The 19,543-nt window shown below is 53.3% G+C and overlaps 1 protein-coding gene across 1 annotated transcript in view; it reads right to left on the minus strand.

The window, feature by feature from the left end:
* RASGRF1 (Ras protein specific guanine nucleotide releasing factor 1) overlaps positions 1–19,543 on the minus strand; it is a 95,884-nt gene that overhangs the window by 74,403 nt on the left and 1,938 nt on the right. Inside the window, exon 2 of the mRNA XM_032469326.1 lies at positions 2,512–2,618. Within this exon, the coding sequence (XP_032325217.1) occupies positions 2,512–2,618 (107 nt within the window). The remainder of the gene's footprint in view (positions 1–2,511; positions 2,619–19,543) is intronic.

The following is a 19,543-nucleotide window of genomic DNA, read 5'->3' on the forward strand; positions in this document are numbered from 1 at the left end:
TCGCAGTCTATCCCCACCCCCGAAGCAGCTACTGTTTGGATTTCTATCACCCCAGTTTAGTTTCGCCTGGTTCAGAGTCTCATGTAACAGGAATCAGACAGCGTGTCCTATTTCGTGTTGGGCTCTTACTCAGCATATCAACGATAAAATCCATCTGTTTTGTTACACGTATTTGTCATGAATTCCTTTTTATTGCTGAGTGGTATCCCATCGCACAGAGGTATCAAGGTTCCTCTCTGCATCTGCCTGCTGATGGACACCTTGGCTATTTCTAGCTTCCTATGGTGTATCAAGCTGCTAAGGACATCCGCATGCAAGACTTTGGTTGATGGTTTTCATTTCTCTTAGATAAATACTGAGAAGTGGAACTGCTGGGTCATAGAGTAGGTATACTCTGTATGTTGAACTTTTTAAGGAAGTGCCTAACAATTTTCCGAAGTGGCTGAACCACTTCGTGCTCCCACCGGCGTGGTGTGAGTTGTGGTTACTTGGCCCCATCTCTACTATTTCGTGCTGTCAGTCCTTTTTAATTCAGCCCTTCTGGATTCTACAGGTAGTAGTATCTCATTGTCTCCAGAAAATTTTTGTATGAATTGATTTTCTAAATCAATATAGTCCTGGTTATCAAGAATGTGTAGCAAATTAGAATTCTATAATGCTGCAACACTTAACAAAGCCCCGTCGCAGACATAATTTCATTTGGTTCTCAAAACAACCCTGCTACTGGCTCTGGTTTAGTGCTGGGGAGCCTGAGGTCCAGCTCTTCTCCCTAAATCTGGGTTCTTCCACTCGATTCCATTCTCCACAATGCCAGCAAATTCCACTCCAAGTCGTACCTCTGATCATGTTACTCCCCTGGTGTAAAACCTTCAGTGGCTCCCTACTCTTCACAGAGGAAAGGTCAAACATCTCAGCTGGGTATTCAAGACCTTTCTGATCTGGTTCCAGCCCAATGTCCAACCTCATCTACCTTCTGACATCCAAACTTGTCTCTTCATTTTTCTTGGAATTCTCTTTCCTGTATCACTGCCTTTATTTAAGGCCTTTGGGGGGCTGGAGGAGGGACTGAAGTGCTCCTGTCTAAACCCGTTAGATATGAGCCCTCAAGACCCCTTCTCAGATCAAATTTCACCCCATTTCCAGCTTCCCCAGATTCCTCTACTTCCCTGAAGACGAAAGTATGTCTCTCTCCTTGTACGTCACATAGCCTTCACACGCCAGAGCTTTTTGTACATCTGTCTAATGTTTTCCAGACTAGGCTGGGGAATACCTGTGTTGCATCCATCCCTGTTTGCCCTGCACCTCACTCAGAGCCTGACTCTATTGGTTCAATGTGAGAACTTGGTTCCACAGCTGGACTGGACACTCCTTGAGGACAGGGATGGACACAGCCTGACCTTAGGGCCAAAGTCAGTCCTATAGCCATAATAAAGGGTGTCTGGTCAGCTAGCTTGACCCTAGGCTCAAGCAAGGGCCCTATCCATCCATCCATCTATCCATCCATCCATCATCACCGTGATGGATCCATCATCCATCCATTCCTCCAACCATGTATGGTTTTAACACTCATCTATTTATCATTCATTTACCCTCTATTCATCTATTGTTCATCTTCCTTATATAAACTCAACACTACATAAACCCAACACCCAACCGTGCATCCATCCTTCATCCATTCATTCATCCTTGCGTTCTTCCAATCCACATTAGTTTATCGGGCCCTGGGGACGCAAAGAATCCCACTTGGTTCCTGCCCCTAGGAGCCTACATTTTACAGAAAGGTAGACACAGAAACGTAATACTATCCAGTCAGAAAGATCCACTGCTCAGAGGGGTGAGTCTGGGTGTCCCTGCACCCTGACAGTACTCAGCTCTGCCAGGGGATCGTTAGCTGGTGCCACACCCCAACCCACAAACCCATCGTTTCCCCAAGACCCAGAACGACTCAGTCCAGCTTGGAAGCCTCCATTTTCTCTGCAGCATATACTTTCCTCTTAGGTTTCTCCCCACCCAGCCCAGCGAGTCCCTCTAGAGAGGGGCACACAGTGCTGGGAATGAGAGGAAGAGCGGATCTGCAGTCCCTGAGCATCCAAGCTCAGAGAGGGTTAGAGAATTTCCATCTATAGATGAGAAAACCAAGGCCCAGGGAAAAGACAGAACTAGTTCATGTCCTGCAAATCAGTGGCTGCATCTGGGTTAGAACTGTGATGGTCTTAGACGCTGGTGGCCATAAGACCCTGTAATCCAACCAAATAGTACTCAGTTCCCCTGGTGTGAAAAAAGGAGCTTGTCGGGTTGAAGCAGGGGGGAAGCTGCAATGCTGCTACTCATGACACTTGGCTCCCTGTGCACCCTGGGGAGGCATGTCCCAGAGCCCCGGGGTCTAAGGTGGACCTGCCAGGACGCCCTTCTTACAGCTTTCCTTCTCCTTTCCTGGGACTTGGTTTTGCTCAGGACAGGGCTCTTGGATTCAATCTCTCCCGCCTGGACTGTGGGGTGGGTGAGACGTACCTGGCATGAGCGATGGCTGCCACCCATTCGTCACAATCCTTGGCGTCCTCCGTCCTCAGCTCCAAGGCTTTCTGGTTCTCATGGCTGAAGTTGACCGTGAAATAATGCTGCACCAAGAAGAGACATCTCCGATTACCAGCGTGCCCATAGAACCGGCAGTGTCTCCTGCTATCAGTCTGGCTGTTTTGCAAAGCGCCTCGTTGCCACATCAGCTAGGCATGGATTCATTCCTTGTGATCATCGGAATGCCATTCTATTTAGTAGTTTCAAACTCTCAATTAAGGCAGGCTTTGTACGATGTAACAAAACCTATGCTTAGGCTATTGTAAGAAGGAAGCTAAACACACAAAGCCCTATTTGCCAACAAATTGCAAAAAAGCCAGTTTTAAAGCATCAGGTATGCTGGGAAAAAGGTAGAGAAAACACACCAAGAGAACATCCCTTTGGGGACCGGGCACCAATTCAGTGCAGGATGCATTTAATTCACTCCATAAAAATGTTCTACACGTTTTTCTAGATCCTGGTGTTCGAGCAATGAACAGACAGACATGGGCCCTAGCAGAGCCCCCTGGAAGCCAGCTCTGTGTGTAGATGACTGATGTAGAGCCGGGGCAAACTTGGGGCCTGCTCCCCAAGCTCCTGGGGCAGCAGAGGAGCCCACAGCAGACACACATCTGTAACATTGTTCTTTGAATTAATACACCTAAAGCTCTGAGAACAAAGCCTGAAACATGGTAAGCACATATGTTGCCTATAATTAATGCAGTACAATGATCATTACTGTCATGGAGGTAAGAAAAAAGTGCCCAGAGAAAGCCACCCACAGATTCAGCCCGGGGAAAGCAGGAGGCCTTCCCAGAGGATAGGGCATTGGCTGATTCAGGTCTTATTGCAGTTGACAGAAGTACGTGGGGAGCAACATGGACATCTAGAGTGCACAGCGTGGTCAGGGGGTGGCGGGGCAAGCCATGGAAATAGGGATGTCAGAGACGAGGCTGGGCAGGTGGGCAGGGCCTGAGCCGAGGGATGAGGTGGGAGGAGAGCCAGAAGGACAACCCTCGGTTTCTGGCTTGAGCAACTAGGTGGGTGGAGGTGCTATAGACTGGGGAGGCACTGGCAGGATAAAGGGCAGGTGTCAGTGGGTGAATGAAGGCAGGGAAGTGGACATGCAGACTGTGGGTGTCTGAAGGCCATGTCGCTCCAGGCTGCAGACAAGGGTCGGGGGTCCCAGTCTAGGGTGGAGAGGGAAGCCAGGAGAGGGCTCAGTCAGAGACAGGGTGCACTAGCAAAGTGGTGGGGCCCCACCTTCAGAGGCCTCTGGGGTCTGGTCCTGGTGAAGCCAGGAGGAGAGAGGCAGGTGGTGAGGTGCAAAGAAGGACCCCCAAGCCTGCCCATTCAGAAGAGGCACCGCAGGTCACAGTGCAGTGCCGTGTCGGAGAGGGTGCCGCCCCTTCCCTCCATCCCTTGGTGCCCAGGCCGCAGGGAGGAGCAGCACAAGGCACATAAACTTATTTTTAGCTTCTGCTGACATTACTGCCTTTCTGTTAATTGTCACTTTTGGTGGCAGCCAGTGTGTGTGTGTGTGTGTGTGTGTGTGTGTGTGTGTGTTTGCAGAGTCAATGTCTCTCACTTGTTTCCTAGGAAACAGATAACTGGGCTGCAGAGTGAAGTGTCAGCTGCAGCCTCAAATAACTGAATTGGGAAGGTTCCGGGGGGCACTCGTCCCCCTTGAGAAGGGAGCAGGTGAAAAACGGAGCTGCAGGTGCCTCCCCAGCGCTCTCCCCATCTCTCGAGAGATGGTGAGCACACAAATGCTTCTTCCCCATGATCTCATTCATTCCCACATTCCCCAAGTGGAACAGGTGTTATTCTCTGTTCACAGCAGATGAACTTGAGCTGCAGAGAACTCAAGCCACTTGCCCAAGGCCACACAGCTGGAAAGCAGAGGAGCCAGGATAACTGGGCACCTGCTGTCCACTCAGGCTCTGGGCTTGGCACTTGGGATGTGAAGATGGAAAAGGCAAGGTCCCTTCCTGAAGGAGTCTGTGGACAGGTGAGACTAGAGGTTGTAACTCAGGAACAAGGCACCCTCAGTACACGCAGACTCAGTGGGGTTGCTGGGTCCCCGAGAGCCCTGAGGGGGATGTCCCAGAGCTGGATGGGCCCACTGGTGGCACGAGGCTGAGTTCCCAGGGTAGGAGTGGTCTCCTTCCCCGCTGGGCTGCCAGGGGACCCAGAGCTGCCAGCCCCGGGGAGGAGCCGGGGTTGGGGGAGACCCCTGAACCTGTCCCCTCAGAGCCACATGGAGTGATGGGCTTGGCTGAGGCCCCTCCCTCAGCCAAGCGGCCCTGGTTCACAGAGAAGGAAAAGGCCATGTGCAACCCTTGTGTACTGTAGTCTCTCTGCAATCTCACGCCAGCTGGAAAGCTAACCTCCAGCCTGGGCCTGAACCTGGCCTTCAGAGACCTCTGGCTTTTGACAGGTGCTGGCCCTCAGCTCCTCAGACCAGACCCAGGGCTCCTGGAGGCTGCAGGCTTCCAGAGGCTCCTTCTCCACCCACTCCCATCAACTCCACAGCGAGATGCTAGTCCATCCATCTGTCCCTTCCACTGCTATGGGGCATGGCTTCTGTCCCCGTCACCGCCGTTCTAGGTCAGGCCCTGTGACCTTTCTCCTGGGCTCTTGCCAGAGTCTCCTATAAGTGTCCTGCATCTCTTGTCCTTGGAGACAGCACCTAGACCCTGAATAACCCACGGGCTGGAGGTTCAGGTGAAGTGGTCCGTCGGTTGGAGGGATGGGCACAGGGCTGAAGCAGCAGGCAGGACCCAGAAGATCTCATCTCACTGCATCTTATACTAAGCAGGCCATGGATGCCTGCCTGGAGTGGCGGAGGGGCGGATCTGGGGAACGTGCAGAGGGTTTTCAGGGCAAAGGCCAAAAGGCATGCAGTGCTGGCGGCTGGGGGAGCCTTAGCCGTAGGTGAAGGGGAAACTGGAGGACCCAAGCGTGATGCCAGCTTCTCAGCACACGTTATCACCTCGCTGGAAACACAGCTACCCCGGGAGTTAAGTGTCTTACCGCCATTTAACCGGAGAAGCGGAGGCAAGTACCATGGTTTGCCCAAGGTCACCATCCAGGAAACGGCACAGCTGGGCCAGGCCTCAGGGCTGCTCTTGGCCCAGCTGTACTTCCGCTGCCCTGGACGGCCCAGGGTGGAGTAGAAGTGCCCCACCTGACTGGAGAGCAGCGTGTTCCCTCTGTGCTTGTAAACCTTCCCCCTGACAGCTGCTTTACACAACCACGTTGCCCAACTGACTAGTAGAAAGTGTTCGCTGAGGGGAAGTAAACTTCCACCCAGCAATTCTGAGTCATCACAGATCCTGACTTCGGGCAGCCGAGTGAATGAGACTATGCTCTACGTGGGAATCTGGGAATCGGGAGATGAGGGAAGGGAGCTGCCCACAGAGGGAGAGACAGAGATAGAGGGGGAGGGAGGGACAGACAGAAGGTGAAGCGCACAGAGACACAGAGAGGAAGCACAATGCACGGGGGAAGAACAAAACCCACACACACAGAGGGAAAGGGTGCGTTCCGGACTCCAGGAAGATGCTACGGAAGAGGGAAGCTGGAGAATTGAAGGAGACTGAACGAAAATGTCAGATTCTCAAATCTGCATGCAGAAAAGTCCAACAAACAACCAGTGATGTGGGAAGGGAAGGCGCCTGTGATCTCGGGAGGCCTTACTGTGTGCCTGGCACTGTGCACACGCTGTCCTGGGCTCCCGTGGGAGCCTAGCCACCTGAGAGGTAGGCGACACGACCACTTCACAGCGGGGGCTGAGGTTGGAGGTGTGAGGTGGCCGGTCCATGGGCCGAGCCAGGAGTGGAGTCCAGGTGGACAGCGGCTCAGATTAGTCCAGGGCTCGACCACCATCCCCCATTGTTCTCGTCACAGTGATGGACAAGTGAGCGCCCAGAGTTGAGTGGGGGCAAGTGGATTCCTTGGAGGGATCCCTGGAGATGGGGTCTGATCTGGTGCCAGTTATCAGTTGACCCAGAGTATGACTTGGGGCAAGTAAATCTCATCCTCCTTGTGGTCCTCAGTCTCCCCATCTGTGAAATGGGCAGTTAGTTAGATAAGCTGAGCCCTAACTTCTTTGAGTTCCATGCTATCTCTCTATCTCTATTTACATAGTCATATACATTATCCATCTGTCTGTCTGTCTGTCTACCTACCTATCTGTTGAGACGGAGGAGGGAAGGCCAGAAAGGGGGCAGGAAGACAGACAGCATGAGTGAGAGAGAGAGTGTGTGTTCTGAGACTTTCCCTGGAGTTCTGGATAGGCCTTGGGTGGTTTCCAGTCCACCCCCAACCTCAACTCTCCGGAGGCTCTGGGTGTGGCTCTGGCCTGGCCCTCTTCTCTGTCAGGTTCAGGTGTGCAGCCTTGCAGTGGTCAGAGAGCCTGGTGTGGGACTGCGCCCCAGGGGACACAACACGCTGGATCTCAGGCTGGCTCAGGCTGGGGGAGGGGACGGTTTGTGGGCATCCCTCCCTCCCTCCCTTAGAGGATTGCCTTCTCCCCAAGGCCTCTCCTTCCATGGAGCCTCCCAGGCCTGGATGACCTGTGGGCCTTGGACTGCTCAAGGCCAGTGCTGGGATGGCTTCATTTGGGGAACCCAGAGCCCATGTAGAGCCTGGTACCAAATGAGTACCAACAAATGGCTGAAGGAGGAAAGAATGAACAGACACACGAATGTTACATCCTCCGCAAATCTCTGATGTCTCCATAAGGCGCCCAGGAATCTGTGGTCCTCATTCTCCTGCTCTTGTTAATATCAATGGTAATACGGCACCGACCCTCCTGAGCACTTGCCTCGCGTTGGCCACACTGCCAGGTGTGGCTGCATCTCTCCCAGGCACAAGCCTGAGTGGGGAAGGCGCTTTGTTAGTGGGGCTCTGAGGCTGCGAAGTTTTTCATCACCAATATAAGCTCATCCCCAAAAGCAGAGCCCTGGGGGTGGACACTGGGTGATACCATTTTCTCTGTGTCAGCCTATTTGCCACCTTTATCCTGCTTCCTGGCCAGTGTGGAGGGGTTGGGCAAACTTCTCCAGGCAAGCAGGTTCTGCTGCAGCAGGAAGATCAGGAGAAAAGGAGTTTTGGGGATGGTGTGAAAATAGCAAAGGTTATGAATGCCCAGGGATTTTGAAAGTGAGGGAAGGCAAGGATTTAGGGGGAACAGGAGACAGAAGAGGGACTTCTCATCGCCTCCTACTGGGTCGCTGCGATGAGACCAGGACCACACCTTGGGCATGCCCGGAAAGATGCCCAACCAACCAGAACTACATCTAAGCTTCTCAGAGTCTGGAGGACTCACACAGAACAGTATGCAGGGCTCAGCATGACCATGGGACAGGACCTGAGCCACATCTGCCACAACACTGTGATATGGATCTTCTGCAGAACAGCAACACTGGTCTGGAATCAGCCCTGGGGACACCCTAGAACTCTCCCATCCATATAGAGCTACATCCATGGCCTCCTCGGGGCACTGATGGGATCAGGACTCACACTAAATGTGATCAAGGATGTAGGATGAATTTGGAAACAAACCTGGGGTCTCCTCCAGGAATCCATGTTTCAATACTGAATCCTGACAGGCCCAACTGGAGTTGCTGGAACAGATCCAGAAAGGCAACAAAAGCAGAAACCACCAGTTGACCTTCCCTGACTTTGTGAGAGAAGCCAGACTTGGTGAACTACTCCTGGAGCCTCACCAAGGCTGGGCTGGGCCCGGGACTCCACGTGGGAGAGACCCAGGAGAGACCTGGAGCTTCCCTAGACCTGAAGCAACAGGTGGATACCTTGACTTGAGGCTTCCCCGGGAGTCCCAAGGTGGATCCAGAAACACACTGAGCATCAAAGCCAGACCACTATAACGACCCAGAACTACTCCAGGGGCCTTACGAAGTTCAGGGCAGAACCTGGGGCTTCACCCGGGCTGCCGGGTATCTCTGCCAGTGGGTCTTGACCGTGGCTGTACATTGGGCTCTGGTGTAACTAGTCTGGATGAGGCCTGTGCATCCCTTGGTGACACTAATGTGCAGTCCAGGTGGGGAACCACTCACTGCTCTAGACCTACACCTAGGGCCTCAGCGGGTTAAGAGGGATTGATCCAGAAATTACGTCTGTGACCACAAAGCTCCTAGGAAGGGATTCAGGTATCACACCTGGGGTTGTGCCAAGACCAGCATCGCGTCTGGGTTCTTGTCTTGGCTGGAGGAAATGTTCTAGAAGCACATCTGTGGCTTCACCTGGGCTGGAGGTGAACTGGGGCTTCACCAGGGCTGAGATCCTGGGCTCCAGCTCATGCCTGGCCCCAAGAAGCCCTCCCTCCCTCCCGTATTACCTGACCACTGGCTGCCCTGGCTGCCCCATGCCTGTCTGGGGCTGGAACTAGTTCCCCTTCTGCCTCAGAGATGAGCCTTTGCTTCTGAAATCCCCAGTGCCTGTATCATCGCAAACTTGTACCACTTAGGACAGCTAAAGCTGGCCCGAGCCTCTAGAAGTTAGGGAGGTGGGTTTGGAGCCCTGCCCGCTTAGCCTTTCCCTTCCCCTCCTGCCTGTCCCAACTGGGCTGCGACACCTCCACCGAACGTGGAGCATCGGGAAACCACTGACAGGCACGGTGACCAACCATCCCATTTCGCCCAGAACTGAGGAGTTTCCCCGGACACGGGACTTTCAGTGCTAAAACCAAGACAGTCCTGAGCAAACTGGGACGGTTGGTCACCCTACAAAACATGGAGAGATGCAAGTCCCAACGGCCGGGTCAGGGTCTGGCTGTGCTGCCCAGAGCCAAGGGCCTCCGGGCAGCCCCTGCAGCTCCCCCTGGCCAATGTGCACGACACTAACACGTGCCCTGGCCAACCACACACAAGGGGTCTCAATCCTGAAAAATACAGTTCTCTCGCCCTCGAACCCTCTACCTGAATGATTTCTCATTCATGAATTCAAACCCATGTTTTTCAGTCCCCACTACAACCCAGACACTGTCCCCCTCCTGGCAATCAAGGACAAACACGGACGCTGGCAGTGCTGGGCTTCCCGAAAGGCACGGGCACTCCTTACCATCGGGTCTCAGCGTATCTCTTTCCTGCTCTTTCTGGACTGTCAGATGAGTGGCGCATGTCCCCCTGGTCCCCTATCCTTCCCCATCAAAGTCATCATCAACTTGTAATGACTTTTTGCTTGTCTTTCCTGGTACAGCAGGGAGACCCAGTCTGGGCCACACATTACAGATACCTGGGAACTCAAAAAAACACAGATGCTCGAGCCCCTCCTCAGACCAATTAAAGCAGAATGTGGGAGCCGGGGAACAGGGGGAGGACAGGCTTTGGGTGCTGGTAGTTTTCAAGTCCCCCAGCTGGTTCCAGTGTCCACCCAGTGCTGGGGACCCTGAAAGGGAGCAAGTCTGCAGTGGAAGCACTTCTCCCCACGCCCACCCCCCGATGTTCTCCTAGAGACCAGCGGTCCTGGAGCCACTGCCGGGAGCAGCCACAGAGTCACCCACCCAGGAGTTCCCAATTATTTGAAGCAGTGACACAGAGAGGCCAGATTAGTGAGCTGTGTGTGTTGAGCTCTAAGTGTAAGTAAAAAGACAAGGAAGCAGGAGTGTCTGAGAGAGAGGAGTTGAGAGACCACGTAACTAGAGTGGGGACGGGCGAGGGGAGGGCAGAGAGCGATGGTTCCTGGTCCAGGCCGTGGAGACTCAGACACATGTTTTCTCCTTGGGGTCCATTAATTACCACTGTAATTATTCCAAGGGTCCTTCTCTTTGTGTAAGCTGCTTTGAACGGGCTCCTGTTCCTTTCAAACAAATGACTCCTGACCAGAATATCCCCAGAGCCTGGCGCTGTGCCCCAGACTAGGCACTGAGTTGCCTTCATTTGCTGAACGGGTGAATGAATACATTCGTCACCACGGCCCAGGAGCCCGGCTTATTAATTAATTGATTAATAGCAAAAGCCACAAAGCAGGTGGCAATGAGTTTGCTTCTCAGGCCTGGGCGGGTGAGCTGGCTGGAAGGGTGTGGGCACTGGCTTGTCATGAACAAGAACTATGTCCCTTCAGGGAGAGTGGGGGGCCTACCCACGCCACGAAGGCACTGAGCAGTCCTGCAGTGAAGGAGCCTCTTCCAGAGCCTATCCTGCCACAGAACGCTTTTGTTTTCATTTTTTGTTACATCTACCAACATTCCATAAAACCAGAGGTCTGAGGGCTTTGGGACCTGGGGTTGTGGCACACACCAGGCTTTGGAGTCACAAGATCTGGGTTTACATTTATTATTTAACCTTAGTGTCTTCAACATGTCTCTTCACTTCTTTGGGGATGTTTTCTCTTTCACAAAAAGGAGAGGATATTATCCACCTCACAGGGTTGTTTAAAGTAGATAATGTTATGAAAGCTCCTGGTTCATTAAAGTGCTCAACAACGGTTTTTATTTAAACCAACGGAATCATTTGCAAAGGCCAAGTGATGGGTCTAATCAACCTATCAGTGACCATTTACTAGGACACACACACACACATGCACGCGCATTCACAGGTGTGTGCACAAATAGGGTCCCTCTAAAACTCATGTCTGTCAGAATCTGTGAATAAGACTATTTGAAAATAGGGTCATTACAGCTATAATCAAGGTAAGGTGAAGTCACACTGGATTGATAAGAAGAGGCTCAGCCCCTTCAAATAAATAAATAAGTAAATAAAAGACAAACCAACCCCTATGCATGTACACGCCCACAAGAGCCATGGGAGAGGCTCAGAAACTGAAGAGCCATAGCTGTGCTAAGATCAAAGGATTATTACAAATCAGCAATTCGGGCCATTCTTTGCATCACCTTCGGCTCCTACTTCTTTTTCATTCCTGATGTTCAACTGGTTGCCAAGTTCTTCGCTCTGGATAGCTCTGGAGTCTGTGCCATCCCCTGTCCTCACTGTCGTGCCTGCTTCCAGGCTTCATTATCTCCCACTCAGGCCATTAAACTGCCCACTCTGGTCTCCCTGCCCTTGGTCTTGTGCCCTCTGATTCATCCTGCTTGACCAGAATCCAGACCCACCGTCCTGCCTGGGCCTCTGCTCATTGCCTCCTCCAAGAGGGCGAGGTGGGCAGGGTGGGTCGGTCCTTTCTGGATTGGTGTGGGAACACCAGCAGGGCTAAGAGAGGCCAACACTTCTGTTAAGCAGGGCCACTGGGGCCACGCTGTACCTACTGAAGCCCCTCTGTGTGCCAGGCACGAGGTGGTCCAGCTGGGGGGGGGGGAGGGAGCAGCACTGATGAGCTGCACTGTGCTACAGAAGTGGTGAGAGAGGTCAGAACACACTCCCGGGGTGGCCTGGCCTGGGCAGAACACGACCTCTCCTGCAAGAGCCAGAGAGCAGAGTGGCCTCCCTGGGATCTCAGTGGTGAGAGGTAGAAAAGGACCCCAGGTGACGGGGAGGAGAACTGGGTTGTGGGGGTCAGCAGCGGGAAGAAGCACTGGCACTGTACACTTCTTTGCAACTTTTGAATGTTGAACCATGGGAATATATTACCAATTTTAAAGTTTTAAAATAAAAGGTGGGGGCTATCTGAGAGTGCCTGACTGACCATCCACTCTCCAGGTTCTTCAAGCTGTACCCTGTACTGTCTGGTCTCCAGGGCACTTCTTTTTGGGACCCCAGCGTTGCAGCCTCTTGAAGAGCGATGTTCCCTGAGCAAGCTTAGCCTGCCCTGAGAGCCAATGGGAGCCGCTGATGGGGTGGGCCTCTGTTTCTGCAGTGATTGTGCCCTCGAAGTTATCATCACTTCCCCACTGGTCCCCCTCGTGCAAACCTCTGGGACACAAGTGCTCCTGCCTGATGGACTGCACCATGTCTTTCAGGAGGCAATGGGTGTCCCATAACTTGTTTCCCTTTTTGTCCAGGCTACCAGGAAGCTCTCAGATGTAATTACTTGCCTCCTCTCCTCATCTGTGCCCACATGGTATGGGCTCTCCTTCTGGAACATCAGCCCCCACCAGCCTGTTGATCTGATTAGAGCGGAGGGGAGCCCAGGTGACAACCAGTGTGGCCAGAGGGCGGGGAAGGCCCATTGAGAGAGAAAGAGGGTAGAGGGCGGCAGTGGCCTCCGGGCGAGGTGAGTGGGCACGCTGGGAATGCCGCATGACTGACTAGGTTCTTCCAAACTATTTCACTGACTTCTTGAGTTTGGCTGAGAGCCTAAAAGGCATTTAAACAAAATTGGTTACACTTCACGCAGACAGCCTGACAGAGGAAGAGTCAATCTACATTAGGTTTGCCTGAATTTCTAGATGGAGTTTTGGAATACCGGCTAAGGTTGCTAAAAATTCATTTATTCATTCACTCTTCTAAAATTAATTTTATTTTAAGGTCTGAGTTGGATTTTCCAATTTGAAGAACAAATCAAAATTCAACTAGGAAGTCTCTTTTTGAAAATAATTCTCTCTTTTTTTCTGGAGAAAGAAGCTGCATTAGCCTGCTGGATTAGTAAAATCTGGTCTTTAAGTGTAAACTGCTGGATTTGTCTATTGGCCTAGATGTCCACTGACCTTAGCAACCTAGAACTAGGAGGCCTGACATTTATTAGCAGAGAGAACTCAGGGCCCAGCACAAAACAGACACTCAGGTATTTGTTGAGAGATGAGCTCTGTCTACCTGAGCCTCATCTACCAAATGAGGATTACATCTCCCTTATGCAGAACCACAGCAAGTGCAGGCTTACTTTGGTGGTTACATGAAATGCTAAGCATGAGGAGGATTTTGTAATCTATCGGCTGAAAAGGTGCTCTGTCTGAGTGGTGGCTGCATGAGAACGTATGGAGACAGCACTTGGAGCTTTCAGGGGATGAGAATGTGACACTCCCTGCCACCGCCCTCCGAGCCCAGGGGGTGGGAAGCCGCAGAGGCTGTAGGGGGCAGTGCTGGGCATGCGTGAGCTAGGGATGGTTTTTGTGGTACAGCACTAGCACAGGCTGGGATGGGAGTCGGGGGGGGGGGGACCTTCCGTGCTCTCGGCACTCCTCGAATTCAGGCCTTTGTTCCTGCTCAGTTCTACAGCCTCCTCTGACCTGGTCTCCTGCCTCCACGTGAGTCTTCCTCCTGTCTCTTCTCCCCCTGCGGTGATCTTCTGCCACAGAGATCACAGCAGCCCCTCTCTGGCGTAGAGCCCTGTGCTGGCTCCCCACTGTGCTCTGTAATGTGCACACAGGCTTCAGGAGCCAGCCCTGCCTCCCCTGCACCCTACATCTCCCGTCCTACTTGTCCCTTTTTAGTGGAGCCTCCCTGATGCCCGCAGGCTGGGGGAAGACGCTCCTCTAAGTGTGAGCACGGCTTGCTCAGCATGGTCTCTGCCTCCTGTCATTAACCCATCATGACTGGTCCTTTGCCTTTCTCCTTAGCTACTGTGTGTGTGTGTGTGCGCGTGTGTGATGATCAGGTGTGCATTTTGGAAAGCGGTCTGGCTGCAGAGAGGCGCATGGAAGGGGGTACACAGCAGATGCAGGGAGACAGTGGATGGCATTAGTGCTGTTCTCCCAGCATTTCTGGAGCCCTGCTTTCAGGCACATGGTGAGTCTGCACTTCCCTGTTGACTTGCAACTGAAGCCATGTGACTTGCCTCGTCACGCTGAACTGTGGCCAGAGTGGGGTCACGTGGGGGAAAGCTTTAAGAGCCAGGGAGAGCTCCTCCCCTCGGCTGAGGTGACTGTGGAGGGAGGTGTCAGGACAAATCTCTATCAGGCTGGGTCCCCGAGGGATCACAATGAGCACTGCCTCCTGCCAACCGCAAGGGACATAAAGCATGAGCGTGAAATCAACATTCATTGTGTGAATGGAGATCTGGGGGCTGGGTGTCACTGCAGCATGATGCTGCCCACCCTGACCAGTACACCGCTGACGAGGCTCCCACCTAAGTCCAGATGAGAGATGACGGTGGCCTGGACCAGAGCAGTGGGGGAACAGAGGGACACAGGTGGAGAGCGAGGCTTAGGAGGTAAAATCGACAGGGCTGGGTGATGGTGTGGAACCAGGCATGAAGGAAGCCCCCGCGGCCTTTTTTCCTCTTTTAGGGGCATGCCTGCTCAGATGTTTTCAGAAACTCACGGGTTCTTTAAGATTTTCCATCCTATCTTTATATCCAGAGTCAGGGCTCCATGTTGACTTGCTTCAAACTTGCCAGAGACCCAGGTGATCTGGGTCACTGCTTCATCAAAGAAGAGCCTTGTCATAGGGTGAAGCCATAACAGCTACAATACATTGGTCAGACCTGCCGTGCCGCGCTGGGGCTTTACAAACAGCACACAGCACAGCACTCAGACAGGGTGCAAGGAGGGCTACGTGGTGGTCTCCATCTCACAGTCGGGGAAACGGAAGCTCAGAGAGGCTGAAGACCTTCCCAAGCTAGGAGGGAGCAGAGCCAGGATCCAAAGCCAGTTTGTGTGGCTTGAAACTCGCGGCTTTTCCCTAATGCCGCCTCCCTGCCAGAGGGGGAGTACCTCCTCAGTGAATGAGCTGGGAGTCTATGTGTTTGCGGGGCTGCGAGCTCCTCTCTGAGCAGAGGGCGGGCCAGCGGGGGTGTCCAAGGCTCCCAGCTGCTCCCTGCACGACAGTCGCCCTCACAGAGGTGTTTGGGCGTTGGCAGTGTTCTGGGCCCCTCTCAAGTGCACGCGTCACCAACGCTCCTGCATAAACATCAGGGGGCTGAGTCCTGTTCTTGGCTGCGTGCACACGGGCACTGGCTCCGGGCGCCCACAGATTCCAGGGAAACTGGACGGTGGGGTGTGGATGCCTGCCTTGGTGAGTTTCCTTTAGACTCCTGGGATTTGAGGTACAAGGTTCCCACCCAAGCAGACACAAAAGCTGCTTCACACAAGTCACCAGAGAGACAGTGGCATACTTTTGCTTGCTGTTAATTCTCTCTCTTTTTCTACCATTTATCTTGGCAGAGGATGGTAAGTCCAAACAGTCCCCCAGCGCAAGTCTTTATGCTGTGCTTGTGGTTGGAGAGCTCAGGTTTTGGAGTTAGGCACGCTGGGGCTCAAGTGCTGGCCTTGCCGTGTACGTTCTCTGTATCCTTGAACAAGTTACTTACTATCTCTGAGCCTCAGTTTTGTCATCTCAAAAATGGATTGCCAGTGATAACCTCACAGGGCTGTTGGGATGATTAAGGAAGGTATTTTATGTAAAACATGCAGTCTGGGACATAGTTAAGTGCTTGATACGTGGTATTCACTGTTATTCAGTATTTTTGGTCCAGGGTTTTGAAGCATTCTGCTATAAGATTATATACACCTAAATCTGCATTTGTAGCATGGCAGGGCTGAAGGGCTTTTAGCCGTGACTTTTGGTGGTCAAATTTTTAAAGCGTTAATAAAGACAAAATTGTACATGGAACTCTGATCTATCAAGCAGTTAACAGTGAGACTGCTCTGATTGATGTGTGTAGGGGGGTAGCCCCCAGTGGTGGCCAGCCCCCAGTGGTGGCCACCAAAGGGCCCCCACAGATGCCCTGGGGCTTCTCAGAGTGGCAGGAAAACCGCAGACGAGGGGACCTTCATGACTTGTCCACAGTTTGCGGGTGTGAGAAGGTTCAAACCACACTTGTGCCCTGGAGAACTGCCCCCATCCCCCGGGGCTGTCCTCCCTCTTCTGACAGGAGAGAGTCAATACCTGCTTGGCAGTGTCGGGAAACAGATCCGAGTGTGGCCACGCCAGCAAGTTTACCTGCACCCCTCTGGCTGCACTTGGGGAAGAGAAAGCAAAGGCTGACAAGCCAAGCCAGGGTGCAGACGCGCCTAACGCAGGGAAGTCCCAGAGGGACCGCGTGAGGCTCTGCCTGCTGGCACTGTCCTAGGCCTGCTGGGCCCCTGGAGGCTGAGTCATTTCACTGCAGGGCTCTGGGCCACAAGGCGGCCACCTGCAGGGCCTCTGAACTCGCCCTTTCAATCAGCCTGTCCCCTTCCACACTCACCCCCACTTGCCTCTGGGGCTTCATTCGCCTATGTGAGCAGCACCCTCAGCATGCCTGGGGAGAGGCCAGCGCCCCTTCTACCTCAGGCATCTCAGACCTGACCTCCTCAAGAGGGGGCTCACCGTTGGCCACGGCCCCCACGCCCGCCCCTCCCCCAGCTTTCCTCTCTTAGCTGCTGGGATTGCATACACCCAGGATTAAGGCAGATGCGTGGATGCAGGTTTCACTCCGTCCAATTAGACAGCAGGTCCTGCTCGTCCTCCACCTGAGTATCTCTTGATAAAGTCTCTACAGTAAAGACCTCGTTCCTTCATCTTTTCAGGGCTGCCACATCTATCACCAGACTATTAGTGACAACAGCACCCTGACTGATCTCCTGCCTCTGTTGGCCTCCTGCTCTCCCAGTGTGTACGTTCTAGGGGGAGGGAGACCCTTCACAAACCACCAGCCAAATACATCAAGTAATTTCAGCCTGTGATAAGCAACGTGGATGAAGGAGAGAGTGCTGCGATGGGGTACCTGGGGCTACTCTATGTCCCACAGTGAGGCGGCGGGTGTCAAGGAGAACTTTTAGGCTAAGACCAGCAGGAGGAGGAGAAGTTGGTTATGAAAGGCTAGGGGTGGGGTGGGGGGTCATTCCAGGCACAGGAGCGGCTGCTGCAGAGACTTTGAGGTGGGTATAGGGTGCAGGGTGAGGAAGGAGGCGAATGGGAAGGTGGGGCAGGATTAGCCGGAAAGACAGTGGCTGGAGTCTGCTGGGTCCTCCAGGTCATGCTTGAGAATTTGTATTTTTCCCTGAAGGCACTGGGAGCCACTGATACTTTCAGTGGCTTAGTACAGGATCTGGTTTGCTCTTTTGGAGCTCACTCTGGAGGCTTGCTGAGCCGAGGGGGACCGGGAGTGGGGTGAGGTGGGATCGTGTTAGTGCGTTCAGTACATCAAGCCTGACCCTGAGCTCCTGAACCGGGCACATGGTGATTACAGTGGGAGTGGATCTAAGGAGAGCTCCCCACTCCACTGTGAGCACTTTGAAGACAAGGACTAAGTTTTATTTTTCTCTGTATCCACAGGACTTAGCACAGGCCTGGCACTGACAGCCAATATGTTTACTGCATGAGCAAGCGGCAGTGAGATTTTAGTGCAGGCTTGTGTATGTACAGTCTGCTCCCGACCTTAGTCCCACTGTCACCAAGCCGAGGGGACAGTGACCTGGTACTTCCTTGTCCCAATTTAGGTGTAATGCCCGAGCCTCTTCAACCTTATTTCAACACTAGAAATATTTGGAGGCTGGGGTGGGGAGATGGGCACCCCACACAGTGAACCCTGGGGCCCCATGTCTGCCAGGCTGGGCCTGGTCTGGAACCATGGGGCAAGCTCAGCGGTCTGAGTCACTGGCACCAGGGGTATGCCGACAGCGTGCCAGGGCTCTGTGTCCGAGGGATGTTGCTTTTAGAGTGAGCTTATTCCCCTACAATCAGGTCCCCTACATTCTGATTGGCCGAGAGGCTGAATGTACTACAGCAACAGGAGGGCAGGCTTTGTGGTGAAGACAGCGCAGCTGCAGACAAAGAGCAGAGACCAGAGACTGGTTCCGCCTCTGCCTTGCTGGCTGGTGCTGATGAGACGGTTTCCTCATCTATAAACCAGGCATACTCACGGCCTCAGGGCCATTGTTAATATGTATCCAGCAGGCCAACCAGAAATGTGTCCTGTGAATGAGGACCAGGACAGGGACTTTGTCTTGTCTCCAGAGAAAGGCATCGACTGGGTGGACAACAGATACTACAGGGACCCCTCCACCCCCCAGCTTCTGGAGCCCCTGCCCACACCAGAGCTGAGGGTCTGGCTGGAGGGATCTGTCTGTATCCCTTCTGTTCTACAGGATTTAGGAAGAGCCTGGGGTCTACACTGTGACCTCTCCTCATCAAGGGGTGAGGCAAGTGCTGGGGTTGGTTTGGTCAAGTCCCCCATTGAGATGCTGGGGCTGGGAACAGGGGGACTCCATGGCAGAGCAGTGCAAGAAACACCAACGGTCAACCTCCAGGGAATCTGAATCCAAATTCTAAGTCCAGGCCTTTGGGCCTTTGGTGTATGGGCTGCGCGGTCAGAGAAGAGGTCAGGACTGAGCGAGCAGAGCCCAAGCCAATGTACGTGGGGTGCTTGCAACTGCTGGTGGGCATGGGAGCATGGCTGTGCCTGTCTGACTTCAGGAGGCCTTGGGTCCCAGGCCAGGGTTCCAGGACCTCGAGGGTGCACCAGATGCAGTCAGATCACTGTAGCAGCAGCCAGAGGAAAGCACATCATGTTGGGATGGGCCTGGCACTTGGTGCCTGGGCTCCCAGAGCACCCTTTGTATCCTGCTGTTAGAGCATCTTCACAGTGTGAGGTGCCATATTTATCTGTGTTAATCTTCCCTTGGAGCCGGGGACTGTAACGTTCAGCTTCTTAGGCCTATGACACAGCACAGGGACAAGACTGGTGCACAGTCAGTCTTCAGGACATGAAACATGGAATTAACATAGGATACACCATCTTCCTCCAGCCCTCCCTCCCTGCCTGCCCAGGAGCTCAGCTCTGTGCTCTGGTGTAAGGGGCCAAGGATGGGCTCCAGCTGGGGCTGTGGGCCACTGGTAGTACAGGTGGGCTTTGGTCTGCAAGGATTGGTGCTTTTCTGGAAGGCTGGCAAAGGGCAGCTTATCCAGGGCTGAGAGAGTGTCTCTGGACCAGCCCATGTCTGGCTCTCCCAGGTGAGTCCCCCAGACTGCATCTGTGCCTTTAGCTTAAGGAGCTGCCTGCTCTTTGCTCTACTTTGCCATCTGGGAGCCTCGACCTACCATGTGGTTTGTCATCCCTAGAGACCCACCGTCAATTATTTCTGCCCACATTTCCCAGGCCCCAGAAATCATCTCCTGATACCAATGGGCTGAAGGCAGGAAAGGAAGAGACGTGCTGAGGGGACTAAGCTCAGATCTCTGTCTTGACCGTTAGGAGGAGGGACTTC

The sequence above is a fragment of the Camelus ferus genome, chromosome 27 (genome assembly GCF_009834535.1).
Source record: "Camelus ferus isolate YT-003-E chromosome 27, BCGSAC_Cfer_1.0, whole genome shotgun sequence".
In the NCBI taxonomy this organism is placed as follows: Eukaryota; Metazoa; Chordata; class Mammalia; order Artiodactyla; family Camelidae; genus Camelus; species Camelus ferus.